This window comes from Aphis gossypii, chromosome 1 (assembly GCF_020184175.1).
Source record: "Aphis gossypii isolate Hap1 chromosome 1, ASM2018417v2, whole genome shotgun sequence".
Classification (NCBI taxonomy): Eukaryota; Metazoa; Arthropoda; class Insecta; order Hemiptera; family Aphididae; genus Aphis; species Aphis gossypii.
This window is the reverse complement of record NC_065530.1, coordinates 11733423-11760165: the sequence shown is the minus strand read 5'-3', so window position 1 is coordinate 11760165 and position 26743 is coordinate 11733423. Positions and strand designations below refer to the sequence as shown.

At 28.9% G+C, this 26743-nt stretch overlaps 1 protein-coding gene across 2 annotated transcripts; it reads left to right on the top strand.

The window, feature by feature from the left end:
- The first annotated feature begins 1239 nt into the window (after positions 1-1239).
- On the top strand, positions 1240-26475 carry LOC114130831 (amphiphysin). 2 transcript variants are annotated; one of them, XM_027995896.2, is made up of 9 exons: positions 1241-1748; positions 20554-20689; positions 20888-21078; positions 21778-22065; positions 22169-22296; positions 22440-22474; positions 23060-23338; positions 23553-23695; positions 24610-26475. In XM_027995896.2, the coding sequence occupies exons 1-9, from the start codon at positions 1638-1640 to the stop codon at positions 24688-24690; spliced, it is 1392 nt and encodes a 463-aa protein (XP_027851697.1). In that variant the 5' UTR covers positions 1241-1637; the 3' UTR covers positions 24691-26475. The 2 variants fall into 2 exon arrangements, with proteins under 2 accessions (XP_027851698.1, XP_027851697.1); XM_027995897.2 differs by lacking the exon at positions 23060-23338 and having other exon boundaries at positions 1240-1748.
- The last annotated feature ends 268 nt before the right edge of the window (positions 26476-26743 follow it).

The window sequence follows — 26743 nt, the reverse complement described above, 5'->3', positions numbered from 1 at the left end:
TATCGAAAATAATTAATTTCCTCTTTTTTCTTTGTAAGCGCTTGAAGTTTAAACTTTGAGAAAATTCGTGAAAATGACAAACTACTTTTTAAAATTACAGTTTGTTGTTAAAAATATATACTTTTTAAAGCATTTATTGCTTTAAAGCTTAACAATTAAATGCAAAATTAAAATAAATAATAATAGGTAATAGGTACTGTAATAGCCATGAGCGTTAGTAAGTGGGGTGACATGCGTTGATTTGTGATCGTCTATGTATTATTTATTCAATATAATATACGTATAGTATTACATAGCAAGTTCTTATACAATTTTAATACCGACGTGTTAATATCTACTATAATAGCACATACCTATATATATAAAATAGCAAACAGTACCTACCTATCTATGCATCATAATGCATATAATAGAAATATACCTAGTAAAAGAAAATGTTGACAATACTAATAGATATTACCTACAAGGCACAATGGGTAACCTACCTATATTATATAAAAGTGATAAAACTAATTTCTACGAATATTTAAAGATTGCTATAGAACCTAGAAGTAATCAAAATCAAATTTATGACCTGCAATCATTAAAAGATTGACAGTATATAGGTACAGTCGTTTATAATGTAATTTTTATTGGAGAACATAATATATGACAAAAACGTTTTGGGTCACTTGTATTGAGTAAATTCGTACTTAAATAGAAATAAATGTAATGGAATTCTAGATAGAGGTTGTGGCTAGCAAAAAATTATGCTAATAAGTTGAAATGACGCCCTCCAGAAGTGTCTCCAATGATGGTATCGAGTATCGACTACATTGGTCGGTTGAATGCACGGCGTTGGACCCACACACATGTCTCGTATTGTATAATGGCCTGCATATATGGGTGTCGGTCATCGTCGATTAAATTATTTATGTACGTACACAAATTCGTATGACGTACACGTCTCTTCGGATACGTCCTACCTACCTACCTATTATTATAATTTTTTATAATTTTGTATTACAACGTGACGGCGGTGACAGCGTTTCTGCGGCGCTGCTGCAGCCAGCAACAGCACAATGCATTTCCCTTCCAGCGATTCGGTTGTGTTTTTTCCGTCGTCATTGTTATTTTCTATACGGTTCCGTTTTCCACCGACTTTCCGGGGGGGACGCTCACTGTACGGGGGCCACCAATCGCGGGCGGCGGAGAAATGCGGAGCGCGCGGGCCTCCGCTCTTCGCGCTCCGTACCGACACTATTCGGTCCGCGTCTGTTAACCGTGTCGCTCGCCGTTCACTAGCGTTTCGTCGTCTCGGAGATTTTTGGCCGTCCGTCGCCTCATTAGTAATAATATTATTATAATATATTCGATCGTATTGCGCATCGACCGATTGTACATCATAAAATCCTATACACGAATACGTCTTGTGAAACGCGCGAAACATTCAAACGGACGCCTTCTCGGTTTCGGCGGTCGGTCGGTCGGTCGTAATACGCGTCGAACGCGTTCCTACGTTCAGACCGGACGGTGTTCGGCATCGGCGGTAGCAGCAGCAGCAGCTGCAGCTGCTGGCCCTGGTCGTCGGGCGGCGGTGATAACGCGGCGGCGGCGGCGGCGCGCGGCGGCTACGACGGCGATCACAACAATACGACATGAATCAGTTGTTGTGCATTGGTGACCCGAGTCAGAACGTCATGGCCGAGAGCAAGGGATCCCTTATCGCCAAATCCGTGTCCAAACACGCTGGAAGGGCCAAAGAAAAGGTAAGACGATTTATTGGCTTTAACCGTTCGTTACGCGTAATACGTTTAAAGTGTTTTTTTTTTTTATTTTATTTATTTATATTTCTTAGCCGTGTCGTATTCGTTTCAGATATTAATGTATAATTTATTGTTGTTCGTAAAGGTACCGTTTGTTACCACCGAAGAATATTAGGTATACGATAAACGATTTATCATTTATTTTATATTAACGTTATTGCGTTACCTACCTACGTCGTCACGGCAATAATTAACGTTTTGTAAGACCGTTTGAGGTCGGTTTTGTCGCGTTTCGAACTCATTGCAATAATTTTCATGCGACCGCACGGATCAGATTCTTCGCCGTTGTTATATCATACATTATTTTAAGATCGTTTTTCTTCCCCTCAAAGAATCGGGGGGTTTTTTTTGTCGGGAGGGGGTAATTAATTGATACTTTCTGAAAACAACCCCTCTGATAACGTTGTCGTGTATCGTCGGTCATCATGGGGGTGGAACAAAAGAGGTGGCGGATCTTTTTTTGTTTGAATTTTACCACCCTCTCATTCTAGTCGAAAATTGGAATAGCGCCTTATATGTTTCCGCCGCATTCTTATTTTTTGTTTTCATTAAACGATAGAAAAGTGTATTTCGTAGATATTTTAATATATTAATTAAAACGTAAAAATACTACAAAAAGTTTCCGTGAAAATATTTATAATTTATCAACTACGCTATTAGATTAGGAGGTACATTGTACACTTCCTCTGGAACGTTACCAACTACTAATACGATATATATGTAGGTATACCATATATTATTGTAAATTGTAATTATCCATTAGGTATTGACGACACACATTAATCGAATTAGATACTTATAACGCGCGAGTCTAAAACTATCGATTTTTCCTTTATTTAATTCGTGCATTTTAAGTCAATTAGCATAATATAATTGTTTCGTTACGTTTGTTCAAAGTACCAAACCTTATTTTAACGAGAGACAGAACTCAAATTGGGTAGTATAGAAAATACCAAAAGTTCAGTAGATCTAATGGATACGGGAAGTTAATAAATACCTATGAACAAAAAAGTACTTCTAGTAATTTAGATATATTTATTTAAATTTCAATAGGTAGTAGGTACCTATATAATATACATTTTCATAGTTCCATATTTTAATACAATCATATAGAATATTGAAATAACTAGTCCCAGTTATCTAAATCAAAACACCCTTCTTTGTAGGGTTTAGTGAATAATAATCCTCAGATTAATATGCTACCATATTCAGTATTATCTTCCTACTCCATAGATACACTCCTAAAATAATATATTATTATGTGAGTAGATCGTCAACGGTTGAGGGTTTATATTAAACCGCAGTAGTCCTATAGGATTGTCATATTTGATCGTCGTTATAGCGTATAAAACGGACGGCGTATAGTTCTGACAATTTCCGCGCATTTTAAGTCAATTTGGCAGTTTAACACGATGGCAATAACCTTACAGGCGGTTGAGGTATATACATTGTAAGATCCGGTGGTGCGGGGTGGGTGCATGAAGAAGAAAATTCTTCAGGTCGAATGACCGTTTCGCTTTGGACTGTCCAAAATTTGGCGACTAGCCAAAATGTATTTCTGAACCGTCTGGTTGACGGACCGTATAGTGCGCTGTGCACCAGAAACTGTGCGCACAACATCGTACGATAATGTCACCTCAAGAATCCTTGTATTTACCAAAATTTTTTTTATTCTTTCATTTGTTCCCATTATTCCACAGTTTCCTGCTCATGATAATATAAATTTAGGCGGGTATCTATATATAACCGGTGGTAAAGTCACAAAGATGAAAATTAAATGTATTAATCGTATATTTATTCAAATTTAGAGCCTTTGAGGTATGTTTTGTCTGTATTATGTACTGTACATTGCAGTCTGCTGTCCTCTTTGGTTCGATTTATTTCAACCATTGTGCAGAACATGATATTCTAAAATAATACCATTTGAAAAGATATTTGAAATAGGAAATTACAACTTCATTTAATGTAATTTAGGCACTTATATTATGTACCTAACTCCATTTTATTACAATTATTAAATTACCTGCACGTTTTGTTTAAAATATAAAAATTATATTTTTGGCTTTGTGTGCTATATTCCAAAAGTGTATAATATAGCATAATGCGTAAAAGTATTTATTTTTTTAATTACTACAATTCACGCCCGTCTATGATTTTAAACTCATAAAACAACATAATAGATATGTAATATATATAGTAACATGATATTATTTCCAAGGTGAAAGTATAATGTCTTAGAACAATGCATGTGAAAACAAACTTTTTAATATTTTGCAAATCTTCTTCGAAATGTATTTTTTCAAGTGTTACTTGAGTTAAATATTCAAGGAGAGGTATAACATCATTTATAATATTATAAAATGTACTTATAGCGTGTAAAGTACTTCATCTTGTATAAATTTTAATTATTAATATAACTTGTTATATTGTTGACGTTTAAATGTTTTTATATGAGTTATTATTATTGGTATTTGCCATTAGGTTAATTAACCTATTGGAATTAATATAGGTACATTAACTAATGTTGTTATTTTCAATATTGTTATAATCAACTATTGGCTATTTGCTAAACAAATTTTAAATTTTTATTTAGAAATTAGCAATACGTAAGACGGGAGTACGAATATAATGTAGGAAAATAAAATATAAAATCTATTACTTATATTAGCTATTTGTACTTAAATGTAAGTATCCGAATTGGTCCTAAATAAATTATGAAACAATATTTTTTCCTCAATTATATTTTGACTATCTGTGTAACCTTGTTTTATGGACACTGGTATATTTTTTAATTTGGATAAAATTACACTCTAAACTTTTTAAATATCTTTAAAAATCCGGTCGGAGCTAGTCTATCTATACTCTTTAAGAAAAACATTGTATTTTTGTAACCAATGGCAATCTTATATAAAAACAAAATTATATTCAATTTTTGTGAACCAAAACGAAATTCATGTATGAGTCGCTAAATAGTAATCCATAGAGTTTTTTTATGAAATTTGAAAAACTATCCATGTTCGAGGAATAGATATGCAAAATTTGATGTTGATTAGTTCAGTAGTTTTTGAGTCTAAAATCTCTATCCAAATGTACATTCATTTTTATGTATATAGATAGATTTAAAATCTAAACAATATTTGGGTAAAACTCAAATAAATAGTTAATTTAGAAAAACTTGTATTATGTATTATTTTCCGTTGTAATATTAATTTATATTTATCTTTGAAATTTGGTAATAATGGCTAATGATAATTATAGTCGAAAACTAAGTGTACATAATTTAAAATTAATATGATTAGAACTAAGTACAAAAACAATTTATTTTGTACAGAAAATGTAATATATTTTGTTTTTATTTAAAAACAAATTAACGGTACCTATGTATTGAGCATTTAATGTGCCATCATTCATTAAGAATAATTTATTACAGTATGCACTTAAAATAATGTCAAGGTTATTATAGTTTACCCAAGTATACCCTTTAATACAACATCGAAGACTGAAGTGGCTGTTTGTAAAATATTATGTTTTCATTATTGTATACTTTGCATATTTAGTAAAATCATTATCATTATTATCTCCTTTTTATAACAAAAACGTCATCTATTGGATCTCGTCTTTTCGAATACACTTGACCGCCGTATGTATCACATGGTGACCATGACCATTAAAACTTCTAATTTGAATTCATATAATGCATCATAAGTTTATTGCTTTGAATTTTAATTGACAAATAGACTACGATAATTAAATATTACATTTTGACGTGCCTATTATGATGAAATGTTTAAAAAGTTTAAAATATGACTTATTGTTTGTATTTATCATTATATATTTGTACCTATTAATTAATATATATATATTGAAATAAGTATTGTATTATACTATAGTATAGAAGTATCAGTTTTTACGTTTACACTCTGCAAACTTGATTTTATTACTATTTAAGTTGACATTTATGTTTTAGAATTTAGTTCGATTTATACTGCGTGTACACCTATATCTTAAGAGACTGTATGACCTTGACAAAATAGAAACGTGCAAATAAAAGTGCGAGGGAATTATCATGCACTTTTGCTAACTTTCTATTAAATGTGATCATTGTTATAAATCACTGTTTTTCACGTAGTTTGTTTATACGTATATTATATACGTGGTCCACGACTATAGGCTCTTCATTCGACGAACACGGTTATTATATTATATATAATATATATGATATCTTATAACATTTAATAATTTGTTGGCAACTACGTTATTATTGTAAAATCGTGCACGTTGCATCGACTATCGAGTGTAATAGGTACGTATCGTTTTGTAATAATTATTTATTCGACCGTAAAACTTCAAATAGAAATTAGATCCAGATTTATATTTTTTTACAATCGTTATGTATACCCCTAAATAATGTAAAAAAAAAAATTGGTAAAGAACAGCATAATGTTGTAACATATTAACGGTAACACTTCCGTTTCGGAGTAACTTCTTTGGCGTATATACTGTTATACTATACACTATACAAACAACTCGACGGTAGTAAATGTTTTATAGATTAATTGATTTATTATCCTTTTTTATACAGACCTATAATATCTCTCGCAGTTTTGCGTTTAGTAAGTACGGAAACGTAAATATAAAATTTATAATGTTATGTTATAGATATATATTTAAAATTTGCGCAGCATATATAATAAATCTGTAATATTCGTGTTAGAGTCTTTCTAATAATGTTTGAAACTTTGACTTGAAGCCTCTCCAGACCTATTTGACTGATGCACAGAAGGGAGCGTGTTAAAAAAAATTATTTATAAAATACAATTTTTTTTGTTTTTCCGTTTTGACGTGATTCATTACAGCAAGATACAGTAGTTGTAGTATACTATGCGTAGATGTTGTAAGTCGTAACAGAACTTCTCGTAAATATAGGTTCAGAAACCTCTAAATTACCCTATGGGTATTGGTCGGAAGAGAAACCGTCGTTGGTCGTACGTCGGGCCCCACCGTAGTCCTGGTGCCGCGGCAGTGAGACAGGTTTTCTTTGCACACGCGCGTTCTCTATAAATGGCATTCCACATCTTGTACTTCATGTCTATCAGCCGCCGCCGTTTCCCTGTATCGTCGGCCAATCTTCTCCCGCAATAAGTGGGTTATTCACGAAGATGAAACTTCCGTATGTAATATGATGATAATAATATGTGCTTTGAACGGGGGCGGCGGAAGGAAGTGCACGAAGTATAATAAAAGTGAAATTCGGCCCCAAGGTGCAGCCGATCTTATATTATTGTGACTCCTTGGTTTTTCAAAATACAATGCGTGCATATTATATAGTTTGTAAAATATGCGTGGTATTCGGTCATAACGTGGGTTGTTCTTTTTGTTATTCGCCAATGCAGCATATTGTACATCGATATGCACTGTAAAACTTATTGTTAAATATTTATATATATTATTATGTACCTCTGTCCTCTGAGGTTGACGATCGAGAAATTCGTTGTTTATGCAATTATGCAGAAGTATATATATTTCACTAAATTTGTATATATATTGTTTGCAAAACTAGTTGTTCAGATGACCAGATGTATGATACCTTATTTTTTGTTTAGATATATAGTATATGTTTTATGTACGCATTAATTATTATATGAACTAAACCTCAGCTCGTGTCAGTTGTATGCAGTAACTTGAAATGTGTTTCATTTAAGTAGCAGTTAATAGTATCCACCTACTATACAAACATAATATAAATGTATATGTATAAATATATATAACGTACAAACTATCAATGTGTGGCTATTCATTTATACTTAGTATAATAGATACTTATGAGTTAAATTCGTCCAAGATAACTTGGTTTTACATATTATTATATTAAAATATACTTCTAGTGTACTCGTAAATACTAATTATACGCATTTGTGTGCTTTACACTGAAGTAGAATTAATAGAATTTACTTGTGAGATAAGTCGTTAACATTATGCAAACACGATGCAGTTGACTGAAACGACACACTATCGAAGCCACATTTCTATAAAGGTAACGTCGTACATTAATCAGGGGTTCGAAACGTATAGTTATGAGTTGTGACGCAGTTTTTACAACTTTATATTTACTATGGCACTATACAGACTGAATTTTATCGTTTTTCCTCAAGTAAGCACAATATAATATAAACATTATACATATCAGCTGTTAAACTATACCTATATTTTCCATTCCGGTTTAAAATAAATAAGTGGGGTTAATTACTGCTCTAAAAATATAAATGGGTTCCTTTAAATTATTTACTACAATATAGTATATTATATTATACACTACGTTAAATGTTTTTTTAAATATATGTAATTTTGTTTAGTTGATAATTTACAATTTAAATAGCAATTATTCCATGTAGTAATGCGTGGTTTACTTTTTTAGGTATGCAACTAGTTTGTATAGTCTTTTGAAATGAAAATATATTCCTAATTCAAAAATATTGTACGCTTATGGTCCAAGGTCATTATACCGTTTTTCTCTCGAGACCGGTATATGTTTTTCGTTTGATAAATATAATTAAAATTAAGATACTTGTACTTAAGTTGTGATTAAACACTAAAATTTCTGAACAACTTTAGTATATAATGCATATTATATGGTGTTATATTATTTACTACCTATACTGGGTTTGAAAATTCAGCAGTATTCTCAATATGTTCAAATGCTGTGTAATGGCGAATTTTAAGAATTATTGAACATTTTCAGGGCGTGGGAAATGTTCACAAATTGTTATATTTTACTTATCGGTATATTGATGCAACTACATAAAATGGTAACATTATTTAGAATTCGTGTCAGTGGGTGAAAGTTCAGACAGTCATTGACCCTGCTGTAACAACTGTTTATTTTTTCTACAAACTATTAGTATTATATACTGTACATTTTAGAACTAATAAATCAAATATTTTTGCTTTTTTCTAAATCGTTTTTAGATACAAGTTGAAATCACAATAACAAGGCGTATTTCATATGTTTTTAATTAAATTGTGATAATTGAAAAAACGTTTAAAAACTACCAAGGTCATCCACTTCTAAAAAGAGCAATTCTTGTAGTAATTTTTTTGAACTATAAAATACAATTTTAACCTTATATATATTATATAATTTTATTATTTTTTCTATTTTTCATAAAAAATTACTATGTTATTATTATATATTATTTTTTATTTATTGTTTTATTAGAAATTATCCAAAAAAATTAACTTTGTTGCATGTATAGCAAAATTAATATTTTATCGATAAATATTCATTTTAATATGTTTTTACTTAAATTATTTTGAGTTTTCAGTATGTATATTTGATTAAAAAAAATATATCATGTTTGATAATAACCCAAAACTAGACTTAAATTCCGTAGTATCTACTCAATTGCTAATAGAATAAATATTACAAGTATATGACGAACTCTTAAAAAATCCACAAACTCATTACAATTTTCGTGTTAACCTTATCAAAATTATCGAAATCTAATGATATATGCAAATCGCATGTAATTTTAGCTTGAAATTTTGAATTGTAATTTTTTGTGAAATGATTGATGTTATTTGATAAAATTATTTTTAACTTCATAAAATTATTTTATTACTTTTTTACGTCAATTAATTATAATTTATAACTTTTGTAAGGTATAAGGTACATATTATTTAATAATTGTAATGAGAATATTGTAATAATGTAACCAATTAAATTATATTAGTAGAAAAAAATATTACAAATTATTAAGAAGGCACTTTTAAACATAAATTCATATAATAATTTGGTTTATTATTTTTACCTACTATTCTACTTTAATTTACATGGTAATATGGTATAATGATTACATTTTCTAATTTACTATTAAACTCATAATAGATGTATAATGTGTATGCTAAATTTTATAAAAATAACTTTAAACGCCCGTATAAATACATATTTATGGAGTAATATTCTTTATAATATTTTAAAACAAACAATTTATAATATAATTTCGTAATTATTTAATTTTAATGTTTTCTTAGCATTTTTATAGACACATTTTTGCAATATCTGCGATACAAGTTTATGCATATCTATATTCAGTTATAATACTATCAATTTGATTAATATGGTATAAAAAATAATGTGACTCATTTGTAATTTGTGCAATATAATTTTTCTCGTATAACAATTATGTTACTGAACTCTTGGCGCCGAACGATTTAACAATAATATATTATTTATTAAGTAGTAATCACATTACTACTGACATAGGTTATCTTTAGTTGGTCAAAACAGAAGCTGTATTATATGTTTACGTACAGCTATCGATAGGCGGAAACCGTTATTCGAAAATCCCGTTTACACAAAACCTAGTTGGTGTACTGTTTTTTAACTGGCGCAAGACTACGTGGTTATGTAATAATATGTTCATGTAGTATATTATATACTCTTAATTTTTACTACTTAAATTGGTAGGTACATACGTCTGCTGCGTAAAGAACTCGGCACACATACAAAAATATGACGTTGACTTAAGATGAGCTACTGTATGTGTTTTTTTCATTATTTTTTATTTAACGTAATCGGTACAACACGCGGGTGAAAAACCTCGTGGAGCTAATATTTCCTAAACCAAGTGTCTCGACTTCGAACTCTTGGCATCTCTTTGCGTTACAGACAGCCAAAAATAAAAAGCCGATTCGTAGAACTTTTTTTATCTCATAGTACGTATATAAATATATGCAATATATATATATTCGTAATTCGTATTCAGGGATATTATATGAAAATGCACATACGCGTTCACACACACACACATATTTATATAAGAATTTTTTCTAAATACATTTTATAAGAGCTGGAACAAATTAATTTTATATGTTCTCTTATGTTTGGACTTGTTTTTTTTTTAAGTTTAAAATTGTATCATATTAATTCGAATGTAAAGAAATTATGTCATTTTGTATATAATACACAGGTAATGGGTGGTAAGGAGAAAAAATAATTTTTTTAAATAATATCGCTTGGCGTCTTTTAATTGAACACCCAGTATATTAAAATACGATGTGTGTCTGTTAAAAAATATATTACTGTATTGTTGTGACCTCTCGATGTTTCATGTATTTATTTTTTCGCCCCATTTCTTTACGGATGCGTGTAATATAATTTTTAGATATATCTGATTTTCAACGGTCGTGTTAGAAATATTTACGGATAGTGTACGGGCGGTGCATAGATATACACCTATAATATATACCTATATAATAATAATAATCTAGTCAACGACCTCACAATATTATGCTATAGGAGTTTGCTGTTTGCAGCCCGCGTCCACACTAATATTCCTAACGGATGCCTTATCGTCAGCCGTACGTGAGAGGTCTAACCACCTGCTCATTTTGCGCGTCAAACTGAACGCATTGGAAATTTATGACACTATTTCGATGACGACCGACGCGTAACAGTTATATCCAGCCCAATTGACGCCATTATATATTATATTGTTATTTATGAAATGCATGGTGGTCGGGTGTTATTGTATTATATATTTTATATCACCATTTAGTCTATAAGGAATTATTCTCGTATCATCGTATATTTTATTTATTATTATATATCGTAGCGAATGTTTATATGTAGGTATCTATATTCATTACTTTTTTATATTTATAATATGATTTTAACGAATAATAACTTAACTGTTAAAAAAAAAAATACACGAAACTGATGGGCTATTTAAAATTGTCTACACCATTTAACCGCATTGGTGTATACCACAATTTGTATAGTGTATAAACAGTAAATTCTAAAATAGTCGCTAAAATACCTGTATACATATTATTTGGTTAGTGGCTACCACCTACCTCATAGATTATAGTCTACCTGCAGACTATAGTCGTTTGCTGTTTTTCCGTTCGTCAATACAATATTGTGAGGTCATAGTAGATATATATGTAATATGTATTATAATATCCACTCGTACACAAAAGGCACACCTCCATTTCATGAATATACCTATATATTTATTTTAATATAGGTACCTGTGCGCCTACCTACATACGTTGTTGCATCAAGGACGAAACCTACACGCATATTTCATATTTCGTTATTTTTTATTTTGGTCGTTTCGTTGTATACACCTATCGTTCGCAGGATATTTGTTTGACACATTGAAATCACTTAAGCCCGATTAAAGCCGATTACCTATGTTATTTTAATGTATTTATGCAATATATAATTTATATTATTATACGAGCGATACTGCGGACGTATTTCCTGATTCCGTTGTACATCTGTTTTCCAAAAATTATACCAAGTAGTCAAACGTGGACATATACGAGGATCACGTGTAGACGGATGTCACGTGGGTGAATCATTCTATATGCAGTTAAAGAAGTTATTATATTGAAACTAGTTTTTAGTTTTTCTTTCAAAGTCCTTAAATGGTGATGAGGTAAATTCTTGGCGTGCGTTCGGCGTCAGGGCGTGTCCGGACGTATACTTCTGTACCGCTGTCATTTGACTGTAAAGTATTTACAAGTAATTGTTTGTAATTGTCGATAGACGATAATATACAACTTTGTTATTGCTATTCGTGTAATAGATCAGACGTTCTTCAATCAAAATGTGATAGAATTTTAAATATTTTTAAACCTAAAAGTTTTTGATTAAATTTAATCTTAGTATAAAAAGATTAAAAAACATAATATTATAAACCCGGAAAATGCTTAATAATATAAGTTTCATATATACATATAAATCATATCATTTAATTTTACAGCGTGTAACATACCATTGTGTTGATAACATAGTAGGTAGATAGGAAAAATATTATCTTACTTCTTTAAAAACATGAACATAAATTATTAGTTTAATTTATTGTGTGTATATATAGATACCTATTATTTTACTACATATTTTAGTTTCATTACCTATATATTTAATATTAAAAAAAAATTGCGTCAATTTAACTTACGCATGTACATATAATATATATAAATAGGTTTATTATCTATTTCTATTATTTTGTATAATGCTCATTGTGAATTTCGATATTATTTTTTGTTTTAATAACTTTTAGTAAATAACATAAAAAACAAGATTTCTTAGATCGTACTTTATTGATCTTATTGCATTCTTTGTCATTAAGATTAACATAACACATATTATTGTAAGCTGTGAATTGTGATATTATATTATGTTTATCACTTGATGCCTGTACGTAATATATGTTTACTTTTGAATACTGGTTATATCATATTATATTATATATGTGGATATATATGGTGTTGAATGGATTTTCGTGATTTGTATTTATATTTTTAAGCTTGATACACGGTTAAGGCTATCGCAAATGTTTGCTAAAATTTTTGTTTCCACAAAATGTTTAATATGTTCCATTAATAAACGCAATAAATTAATGGCGAAAAAATTTAGAAAAATGTGTGAAATTCGTCTGTTGAAAAAAATACGCTAACGATTCCGTACTCGCGTATGTTCAGATATATACCGCTGTTAATGTATGTATATATGTCCAAGCCGCAGCTTTACTATCACGGGATGAGAATTTATATATTACGCTTATACGCATCATCACGACGAGAGGGGCTCGTCGGCGTGCGCGTGGCCTATAGTTATTTTGGGTGCATAGAGACGTAATGGCAGTCGGCAGAATGGTATGTCCAGCGGACACCGGTCTAAATTTAATTTTCCCTGGTCGTCCGACTGGCTGTGCAGAGTTATAGTATAGTATCGTCGTACACTGTCAATATTGGCCTGTGTTAAATTTTCCCGTTTCCTGCATAAAAAAGTCACTTGTGAACACGTATACTTGAAAAACAATTGCGATTAAAAGTTAAAATATAATCAATGTTTAACCATTTATATTAAATGATATAGTAGGAACTGGTACTGAAAATGTGGCTAGCAGCAAATAAAAACCGAAATTTCTTTTTTGTTTATCTGATTCGTAATAACTCAAATAAATCGTTTACACGGGTCTGTCGAAATATTTATTCTATCAAAAGCTGTATAGTGTTTATTAAATAAAATAAAAATAACATTTTACCGAGAATATCGAATATCGTATTATTATTTATATAATTCGCTGAGTCGCTACTCGTCTATATTGCATATTCTAGCAGATCTTAATATCCTAAATATGTTTAGGAATTATCGGCAAACTGATTGTGATTGTACACAAACATATTGTTTATAGCTGTTGTTTGAAAAAAATACTAATGATAAACTCAAAATTGTTAACTTCGTTCGTATTTAATTTTACGACCATTATTTGTAATGGCGTTGGTCGCAAGTTGGAGTATAATATTATATACTATAGTATATACAGTAATGCACTGATGTTTAATAATAATTACTCGCTTGCGTTCAATGCCCACGTTCTATATATTTTACGTTCAAAACAATATTATATTATGTAATTTATATAGATTAATATAGGTATGTATATACTAACTGTAACGTCCAAACTTATGAATAAAGTATACTATTTATAATGATTTAGGTATTATTAGTTAATAAGTTATTTGGTTTTCTTATGGATTATTATATATAAGTTCAGTCAACTTATCAGTCAAAAAATAATATCCATACTATGTTCCCACCTGAAAAAATCAAACAAATAAAATGTAATCGTCGTACCTACAGTAGGCAATTAGATAACATGTAACTAAATTCATACCTATTAGTTATCAAGTTAGGTACCTTTTTGTGTAATATTTCGTTATTATTTTTTTTTCTTATCGTGTTTTTTCTTTGATCAGTTTTCTGTAAAGTCTAAAGCGTAGGTTATAGCCTATAGGTTATTATTAGTATTAGTTTTATTATTAGTATTTTGTTGTCACTAAGTATCACAAATTTACAATTTTTCGATAGACACGAAAATTGTTTTACTTGTATTTTATCTAAACATCTATGATTTTTGTTAAAAATATAATAAATTAAAATAATTTAGAAATGTTTCTCATCATAAGAATAAGTTGATAAATACGAGCTATGTGACGAGGTGCATGTAAAGTATAACACTATGTAACTCTGTTTGGCATAAATTATTTAAAAAATTATGAAATTGGAATCTTTTTATTTCAAATTTTAATCACTATATTATATTATTCTACGGTTTTAGTTTAAGTTTTCTATAATAGTACATCACTTCATCAATAAAACAGTTAACAATTTGTTGCGCGGATACTATATAATACGAGTAGCTATTAAACGCGTGTTGTGTTTGTATATACACACACTTTATGAGCAACTAATAAATATCAATTATTTTGACGTTTATTTGAAGGAGGACGCACTTTTACAAACAGAATTATATCGTTAACAAATACTAAATGGTTCTTTCCGTGTCTGCGGCGTATAGAATCGACTGAGACGTTTCCTTTGCCATCCGTCCGATGCATTTCAAATTACAATAATTGAAAATTGTTATTAACTATATCGTCAATCGTAGTCTCTATATCTGTGTCAACGACGCGTGTTATATGAATTATTTTTTGTTTTTGTTTCTCGGATTATTGATAAAATAAGGGTGACTGCGGGATTTAATCCTGAAAATTTATTAGTTTCTCCCTAAAAAAAAAACATATCCACGTATATTATTTTTGTAATTAATTTTAGGATGATTTGTTATTATTTTAAAATTATTTATAAATTGGTTTTTGTTAATTGTTTTTATATTTGTGGTCCGAAACTCCTGGAAACAAAACACTTTATATACGTACCTAGTGAATCAATAATAACTAAAAGGTTTTTTGTATTCTTGATTTTTTTCTATTATAGGAATATTATTATTTATTAATATATTCATTTTTCTAATTTATATTATGTTTTATGTATTATTATTATCTTTTACATAATAGGTAAATAACTACTGTTTCTGATAAGCAAACAAACATATCTAAAATATCGATAGGGGAGTATGGTTATGAAAATTTGTTTGCCTTTTAAAATATAATCTTTATGAGAAAAAAATGTATGCCCCGCCCTCTTTAAAACTTATCTACATTTTTCACCTACGAGTGGAACACAATAATATTTTATTTATTTTATTGATATTATCAATGTTATATTATCGAATACCTGGCCTCGTCTTCAAGTATGTGGTGCATGTTAACATGATCTTAACGTTTATTTTATACCTAAGTTACACTATATCTCAAATCGTGTTTATACCTACCGTAAGTAAAGTAGTTTTGAGTGAACACCGTTTAAATGTTTATAAGTGTCGTCAAAAATCAATACCCAATTACAAGAGTATGTCGGTACTCCGCGGCATTATTGTTATTTTTGTTATACGTTTAACAAAAATATGTACGTAGGCAAACGATAGTATTGAACTCTTGTGTGGTTCGATCACAATATCGTTTAATATTATATTTGGTATTATTATTATTGAAGCGTTATCGTAATTATTTTAACACGCCGACGAATACGCCTTCACAACTCATAATCATAATATTTATAGTAATCATGTACATATATTATATAATGTCGGCGTGTCGTATTAACGCTTTTATAAAGGGTTTTAATTTATATTAGAGGCATGTGTTTTATTTTACTCCAGGATCATTGGACTGGAACACGTCGCGTATAGTCGGTTCCCCCCCATCGATCATGCTCCGTGTTTTATTTTATTATAATCCAGAGTCCGGTCGATGGCGTGTGGTATTACACTATGTCGTTTTGTGTTGTTTTTTTTTTGAAAATTCGTTTCTACATATTTTTAATTTGTTATAAAACAACGTTGATCCGACACGTCTGCTTTGTACGATAATAATTGAGAGTCCCACGTGCGTGGTTGTCGGTATGCGTAAAAAACCCACGATTGGCTGAAAAAAAAACAAAAACGAACGTAGGCGCCCAAAAATAAAAAAAAAAAAAATTAAAAATAAAAATTGCGCAACATATTACGGGTAGAATGAGGTGTGAGCCACGTATGCATGATGGGTGGACAAATATAATAGTTTATCGCATAGGAACAAAACTTAATATTTAAAGCATCGTAGATTTTGCTGTGAGTGAAAGTCGGTCGGTATGGTATTTTACATATTATTATGATAGGTGTATAATACTAGTACTAGTTGTGTGTGCTATATACACACGGTACAAGAAAGTACCTTTATATATATATCATATTCGATGACCTAATATACGTCATGCATGCGATTCTATTTATTATACAGGGTGATTTATAAACCATAGTTGATGCTCATCCCCATTTATTAATTCTAATTAGTATTTAAATACAATATTTTCAAATAGATACTTAAATTATTTGTACATTGACTGTTTTGGTGTTCTTAACTATATTTTGTATTTTTTTTTTTTCAAATATTATAGTTGATACAATGATACAGTTTATTTCTATTATTGTTATAAGTTTAAGGCAATTATATACACAGGAAATTTTAAGATATTCTTTAATAGGTGTATTATAACTCAAAATATTTATCTAACGAACAAATCTTAGTGGGATTAACTATATCGAACTGATTAAAATTCAAGATTCACATTAAAAAACCTATCATCAACATTTAATGACACTATTTAAATTCCTTAAAAATGTTAAAACATCTTATAATTAAAGGATATAATGCGTTGTTGGGATTGAATATGCTTGGTGTGAATCGCCCTGTTTGTTTATATATATCGCTCAGTTACGTTAATAAAACAAAAAAGCACACATTTTTTAATTATCGGTACACGTTCATAGTATACGACGTACCTATAGTAGTGCTTTAACTTTCAACACTCACAAAATAATTGCATCAAAGTGTGTTCGGCTGTAGGTAAAATTAGTAATGACATTATAAAACGAGACGTATGGTCTTTAATAATAACTCAGTATAGGTAAATAATATTTGTATTATATCATTACTTATTGTTTTTTTTTTAATTTTCGTGTCAGTTGTTTCAAACGCAAACTGCGCAAGCCATGTTCACTGGTGTTCCGCGGAAATTGCGAATGGTTTTTCGTTTTGTCTCGTCTTTTTTTTATCTCGGTTACGATAGTAATAATAGGTTTTTTTTTCGTATTCATTAGATACGTGTTCATTTTTTATCGTATAATCGTATATTTTCTGAGCCCTGCAGTGCAATTAGTCTTACAATGACTGCGAATAAAGTTGTAAATAACTTATCAACTACAAATTTACGATAATGTTATATTTATATGTAGGTTATACAACACATGAGTGTCACTTATACATATGTTTTGCAGTAGTTAAAATTAACGATAGTATCGTACAACACTAGAAAGTGGGAGTGTTAATATTTTTAGAAAAAAAAAATTATTTTAAACCATTTTTAAACAAGCATCATTAATGTTATTTGATTGGCGGAATAACATTTAAAAATACTTTAAAACCTTATTATGGTTTGGATTTTTGGGTGTGAATTCCTACGGTATTATCTTTTCTTAGTTATATACTGGTTTGGGGTACATCGCATAGTGCAAAAAAGTTTTCCCTGGGAAAAGGCATACTCGGCTTCAACTATACTACCTCATTGAACTAACGATAAAACAAATGTACATATTTATTGTCTATAGCGTCTAACTTAATCAAATCTATTAGTTTTTATTCTTCGTGTTTACGAGGTTAGGTTAAAGATATTAGAATTAATGTAATATATTATAATGTCCGTGTATCATATGGATTTTTATTAACTTATTGGTGCATTATGCTGCAACTGAGTTTATTCGTTCTATTTAATATCTGGTGTTATATTATATGCATATGTCTAGAAAGTTTGAAAACACTGCAGTGTATATGTAGCGGTTGCGTGTATATTATTTTAACGTAGGTACTATAATTAAATTAATTAAACTAATACTACGACTATGCTGCAATGCTGTTATTATTGCCTTATCACTAATCAGTTATCGTTACCTAAATATAAACGTTATATTGTTGTATATTATATTTTAATGTAATGTGATCCTAGGGGCGTTTCACATTTTATTAACACTGCTTAGTCGGATATTTATAACGTGTTTACTGTTTAATGTAGGCACAATATTATTCATTTTAATTCATTATATTTTCAATAAAAAATCTCAAAATATTAGGTAATAAATTATTTGTGCTTATAAAAAAAATATATATATATATATATATATATAGGTATACTAACGAAAAAAAATAATTGTTGATTAATTGTAAAAAGGGAAAATATTATGTTTTGTATTTGAGCTAGTGTAATACTAGAATTGGCCTACTTATAAGCACCCCCTTTCTCCCTAAAAAACTCAAATAATATCCCAACGGCAAGATCTTCATGATGGAATGTAAATGTAGGGTTTCCAATATTTATTTACACTATATTAAAATACCTACGTAACGCTCAGAGTATAAACTTGTAAATTATATAGTAGGCATAAAAAAGATAATATTTTAATGGTATACACTTTGCTACTCAATCGTTGTTTAAACACGCTGCCATTAAGTATAATAACTATTAAAATCACTGGTGGTCAAATTAATTTATGTATTTGTTTGACTTTTATAGTTTGTATACATAAAACGCGAATTGGTTCGATTGTTAATTAAACTACTGACAATTCAAATTTCTTATTTTATCTAGTTAGACTAAATAATTTACGAATATTATTCGATTTTTTAAAATACCTATTCAAGTATAGGTTTAATTAAATTGGTGTTATTCTGTATAATAATATAGTATAATTTGTTTCGTAATTGTGATTCAGTAATTAGTAATTAGTTTATTATTAGTTTACTGAACATATTGATAATATATAGCCAATTATATATTTTATATAATCGTATTAAATACGTTATCCAATTAAAAATAAATCATATCTCTACAATATATACTATAGCACATAGTAGTTTATAGTTGTGATATACATTACTTTGAATGAATACTTTAATTAGTTTTTTACAATTAAGATGTGAAATATATCATTATTTTTTAGTTTAATACATTTGATTTTTGAGCACTTAAGTGTTTATCTATACAATAAAATTAAACACTCAATGAAAACTTGAAATATAATTTAATGTCTTTAAACATTAATAAACACCATTATAAACTGTAGGTATACACATTCTAATACAATATTATTTGAATACTACATGTTCATATTGGATTTTTAACTAATTATTTCGAAATTAGACACAAAATATTTTGAAAAACTTTAATTGATATTATATTAAAAATTTAATTTATCACATCTATCAATCAGTTTTAAAGTTATTTATATTTTTAACTGTTTATTAACTAATTTATTGACTCAACAAATATTAAAATATGCAAAAAATGACTTTAAGTTTTAAAAATGTAAAAATTTGTTCTATTAATACATACAATTAAAAGATTTTTAAATTAAATGAAATAATATTCTGCTTATAAAATTGTATGATTCATAGAATATTTAGACTATTATAGTTATATTTTGTTTTTTTGTTTAAGGACTACATTCAAACTTAAAAAACAATTCTTATATTTTATATTAGAATTTTCGTTTGTTGATAAATGCTGTAACTGTAACTAATAAAAAAAAACTTGCAGATTTTAGGAAAATGTGTATATTTGCTGTAGAAATGATATATTTTGGTTTAACTTATTTCTTGTTTGAAAATACTCGCAAATGCATTAAGTTCACAGCTCTGGTTATAATTATTAGTAATGATTTATGTATTGTTTGAATTTACTTTTAACATTATTGTTTTAGGTATATAATATTAATTTATTATTTGTATGTTATTATAGTTTCTTCAAAATTTGGGGAAAGTCGATCGGACTGAAGATGAAATTTTTAATGAACACTTACAAAATTTTTCAAAACAGCAAAATTCGGCAAATAAATTACAAAAAGAATTCAACAACTATATTCGATGTGTCAGAGGTATGTTGGCACAATTATAAACATTAGTAGTTCTTATACATTTTCTTTGGCTTCATCGAAGGTTCGACCAATCGATGACCTTAATATTTTCTGTGTACCTGTGCTCTTTCATTGTTATTAGTTTTTATGCTTATATATCAAAACAATAGACAATGATAGATTGATATTTATGATTTCGTGTTTTGAATTATGATTTAGCTGTGCAAGTGGCGAGTAAAAGTCTGATGGATACGTTGAATGAGATGTATGAAAGCCAATGGGTTGGACACGATCACATGTGTACCGATTCTAACAATTTGGACATGCTGTGGAGCGATTATACTCATAAGTTGGCCGATCAAGTGCTCATACCTTTGAACACATACCAAGCCCAGTTCGCCGAAACACGGGTAAGCAATCACTGATAATATTATTTGTTCTAGCGCATGGGCGTTCTCATCCCAATATGAGGGATAGATACCCTCCAAGGTTCTTTATTTTCTTACTTATTAGTAATACACGTTTTGTCTACTTTTAGTAACCCTTACGGCTTATTATGTAATCATTTTTTTCACCCCCCTCCATTGAAATACACTGAGAACGCCTCTGTTTTAGCGGCATGTCATAAAAGATTTTCCTGCATAATAACTGCCGATAGTGTATTATTTAGCTCCTTTACCATGTTAGTTGCACACAAGCATACTATTCATAATTATCTGTCCCAATATTTTATAGATAATCAAAATATATTTTATACAATTTTTTGTATCCAATTAAGATCTAAATAGATACCTGTAATTAAAAATATTTTGCTTTGTTAGTTTAACTTATATTTTCAATCAAACATTTAAATAATTAATTGGGTAATGATTAATCATTGAAATATTAACAACATTTCAATAATATTAAATTATAAAAATTAATACCTAAGAAAAATACGTATATTAAAAATTTTTATTAAAAATTTCACTTGTAAAAAAATATAGATATTGTACGTAGGTATCTGAATTTATTATTTAGACCGAACTAGTATGATCTAGTGTACTAGGTATCGTAATTAATTCGGTATTCAATTATACAACGACTTATGATTATTTTTGTTTTATTAGAAAAAAATTGACAAACGAAACAGGAAATTGGTCGACTATGACAGCCAAAGGCATAGTAACCAATTGGCTACTAATAACGGTGTTGGGGGAGCTGGTAAGAAAAAAGACGAAGCGAAAATGATGAAAGCTAAAGAACAGTTCGATGAAGTCAAGCGAAAGTTTGACCTTATCAACACGGAGCTGCATGACGAATTGCCCGCTTTGTACAATTCTAGGGTGCTATTTTTGATCACAAATCTGCAACCATACTTCGCTGCCGAACAATTATTTCACAGCGAATCATCTAAGGTACGTCTACTTTGTACTTTAAAACGTATTTGTTTTTTATTCCTCTATGCTTTATTAAATCCAATATGGTTATGAAATATTCATTTATCGCGTGTTTCGTCAGGTGTTTTCTGAAATGGAATCAATCGTCGATAAATTGGCTACGGATTATCAACACCAGTCGAAGATGCTGAACTATTTCTTAGGAAACAAAAAGCCCTCAAACAACATCGCCAACAACATTCAATCTGCGTAAGTATCTGAATATTAAAATATAAAAATATTATGCGATCTCACTGCATTAAGTAAGACCACTTCAGAATTGTAGCATCTAGTTCTTTATATATGCATAATGTTAACACTAAACTAATTGTCTATTTTGTTGTTTTGTGTAGATCACAGTCGCCCGTGTCTCCGATATCCATGAATGGTAATTATGCCTAATATCTAAAAATTCTTTTGTTTTTAGCTTTCGTATATAGCTTATAATATTATGTTAAAGCTGTAGCGTTATTGAATTAATTATGATAATAATATCAATATCTATAGACGCAAATTCTAGAATTTTATTTTTCATTTTAAGTCGACGATTAGCAGAGCTATTACGAATCTTACGTATAATCGCAAAATACTTATTATAATATTCATTTTTATTTATTCTTAGTTATAAACGTCAAAATATACATAACTTTTTATCTACATTTTTTTTTTGTTAAATGTACATCAAATCATACTTTTATGTATTTTCATATTTTATTTTTATTTATATCATTGTTTGTTCTCAGATCTTAATTTTAACTCGTTTGAACGAGCTTGTGTTTTATTTTTTATTTTATTTTTTTTTTACCTTGCAAATTTAACTTTGTTTATGGCGTTAAAGCGCCATTTTAATATTTTTAGAGAGTTTGCGTCTATAATATTATAATGGACAATAATTATACATTATACGTAGTGTACCGTTTTTGTCTAACTAATGATTTTTGTGTGAAAACTAAACCGTGTGTGTGATATGTAGAAGAAGACGTTGCGAAATCCCCGCCCTCATCACCCGCGTCCCCTCAAAACACGGCATTCGTAAGTAGTAGTAAATCACCGTCATCGCAGCCTGACAGTAACGAAGTGTCATTGGTGTCATCGAAAACTCTGGCAGAAGACGATTCGGCGCCTTCGTCACCACCGCTGCAGCAACAACCTTTGGTTAACGGCAAGAGCAGCTCATCGCCGGTAAACGGCGTTGCGCCGGTCAGGCACGAGAACGGCACTAACAAAAACATCGAAATCGACATACCGCCAGGTACCATATAATGGGTTTAAATAATAATACCTGACTTGACTTCGCGACGTTTTCGTTTATATTTTTATAACCGTTTGATTAATCTATAATAATATTATAACCGTCCACGTCCACGTACACGTCTTTGTAGTTTTTTCTATTCCGTTTGTGTGATTAGCCCGAAGACGGTAGTATGGCATAATTCTGTATTGTTATCGTTTGCTGTTTTTTGCAGGAGCTACTACGGATAACTTGCCACCCGGAGTGTTATACAGAGTGGTCGCAACTTATAAGTACGATGCTGAAGACACGGACGAACTATCGTTCGAGAAGGGCGAGATCATCAGCGTAGTACCTTATGACGATCCAGAAACTCAGGCGAGTACCGTCTATATTTTAATATAAAAAATATAGAGTATAAAGTGAACTTCGTTGATCATTGACACTATAAGTACCGATTTACTGTCTGGTTGTCAATGCCGCGGTTAAATCATTAAGATATATTATATTACTATTTTGCAAAGTTGGGCGAGTTATAGTTGACATTTGTTTATTACTAGTTAAATCTCTCACTATAAAAATAAAATAATATAACTAAATCTAAAGGTTATATTTGAATTTTTCAGTTTTCAAATACGTTAAATCATAAATTAGTTAAGATTAATAACTTTTGTTAGGAAAAAAGTTATTTGATAGTAGGTACCACCTATACTACGTTTTTAAAACTTTTTAACGTTTATGTTTATTTATTGAAATAATTTAAACTTATTTGCACATAAAAATATTTTTTGAAATAATATATTATTTATTTTGGTAAATGAAATCATTTTTTTTTCAAAATTAAATTATTACTTTATTATTTTTACAAACGAAAATAATAATAAATTTAGTTATACAAAGTATTTTAGATATTAATAAGATTTGTATTATAGTAATATTTTAAAATATATTTTTACTTATAGAATCATTCTAAATAATATTAAATAACTAATCCCGTGTACTCTATATAATCACAATAAACATTTGAATTAAAATCAAAGTTAATCAAAGTTATGTATTATTTATAATGTTGTTGATTTTTGTTTTACTGAAAAATAAATATTTTTTTTTTCATTTTTAATGGTTCGAGATAAAATTATTATAGTTTTATACCTACTATACTAAATTAAATTAGAAAGTTATAAAAAAAATAAATAATTTTCAAAATTTAGTGCCCAGCTTTGGAGTATTTATAGTGTGTAAGAGACAAGTAAATGACGATCTGTTTTTGTTTTTCCTTTATGGACATGCAGGAAGAAGGCTGGTTAATTGGTATCAAAGAAAACACAGGAGAGAAGAAAATGTTCCCTGCCAATTTCACCAGACCTTTGTGAGTGCCGCACCGTCGTAAGCGCAAGGAGATCACGAAAAGACCTAAAATCTTGAAGTACAGTTTCTGGATGTTTGTGATTCTATTTTACGTTTTTATGTCTTTGTTAATCTACACAAATGAGATTTGAAGTCGGGTTTTTGACCGATCGTCACGAAACGCGCTGCAACGACTAGTTCTTATGATAAAATTATTTTATAAATTAAAAACCGCCCTTAAGTTTTTGAATATTTATTTTTTTTACGCTCCGTGAACGTCAAGTTTAGAAAACATTATCAACAATTATCCGTGCTGGTAATAACATGAATTTGACTGATTGAGAAATCGTTACGAATTTAATAGGTTCATTTTAAATTTTATTTTTAGTGTGATTATATTGAACCTTGAAAAAAATACTCATTAATTAATTAATGTGTGACAAGTGCCTTTAAATTTTTATACTAAATGTTTACACCTATGTGAGGTAATACATTTTTTTTGTGCCATTTGAAAGCATATTAAAGCTTCTATTTGGCTACTATTTTTAATCTTACTCCTACAAATATTCAGCTATTTTTACCTTAAACGTATAACCGTATAATAACTACGTTTTTGCTCGTATTATGCGTTTACTACTTTTATTTTTTATGTGTTGTTATGTTGTTGTATTTGTGTGTTAAATGTTTTTTCTACTTTTAGTGAGTGATTTGTAAAGGTTCAATCATTTTAGTTTACATTTCAAATATGCACCCCGTCCCTTTTACCCGTTCTGATAGTCAATAAAATGTATATAAATCTAGTTTAGATTAAAATTATTATTATCTAAGTAATATCTGTATTTATTATTATTTAAATTAACTTTTGATAGATACTAAATTTATTATATAAATCAATATATTATTTAGATGTATATTTATTTTGTCCTTAATGTTTTGCTTTAGGCATTTTAACATTTGAGATTCAGTATTGCTATTTTTAAAAAAAAATATATATGCATAATATGTTTTATTAACCAAAATAATTACTGGAATCAGTAGTCTTATATTTGATAAATTTAGCTTATTGTGTATTTAAATACTGTTCTTTACATTTGAAAATAACCTTTAAGAATACTATTGCATTTATTTATTTTTTGTATTAACATCTGATCATTTATTTGTTTTTAAATGCCTTCAACCGAATAACATCGTAATTATTAATATGTTATACAGTTATGTATTTTAAATACAGTTTGTTAGGGCGGGGGGATGTAAATGGGCAATAGGCTATTGCTATGGTAAGACAATGGATGTTCCAGATGGATGTTTTATCACTTTTTTTTATACAACAAACAATGAATAATAATGATGAATAAAAAAAAAGATCAGATCTTCAATTTGTTTTATTTCATAAAATAATGCACTTACTCAGTTTTCGATACCTATAATACTTTTTTATCTATGTTTCTAGAATTTTGATCGAGAATAGAAAATTATATAAGATATTAAATTAAAAACGGACAAATTGAATAACTGTGAACAAAATTTGTTTTTATTAGTGGTCCATAATACTTTATATTATGGCATATTGACATTTTATTGATTTTGGCCAGTACCTCTTTAATGGATCTTATATATACATAATAGAAGGAGTGGTTGATTGACTATTATTCTATCTAATGAGATATTCTCTATTTATACACAAATGCCAAAAAAATGAATAGTTGGAAATTAATACTAATCATAGTTGACAAATTATCCATAAATGTAAATTCATTAGCATTTTATTATTATTTTTTTTTTTTTTATGACTAATATTTTTGTAATCATAACACCTATACACCTAATTCTTAACAATTTTAGATCTAGTTTATAAATTGTATAAGTTTATTAGTTTATTCGTTGTACAAGTGATTGTTACGTCATAATTAAAAATTATATGTAACTAAAATTTAAATATTGTTCCAAGCTGATACGTTTATTACAATAAAATGATAATTTTTGTCTCATTTTAAATTAAAACTTTTTGTAGATTTATTTTTATTCAAATAAAATATTATCTTCACTGTTCCTAAAATATTATATTTTTAATAATATTTT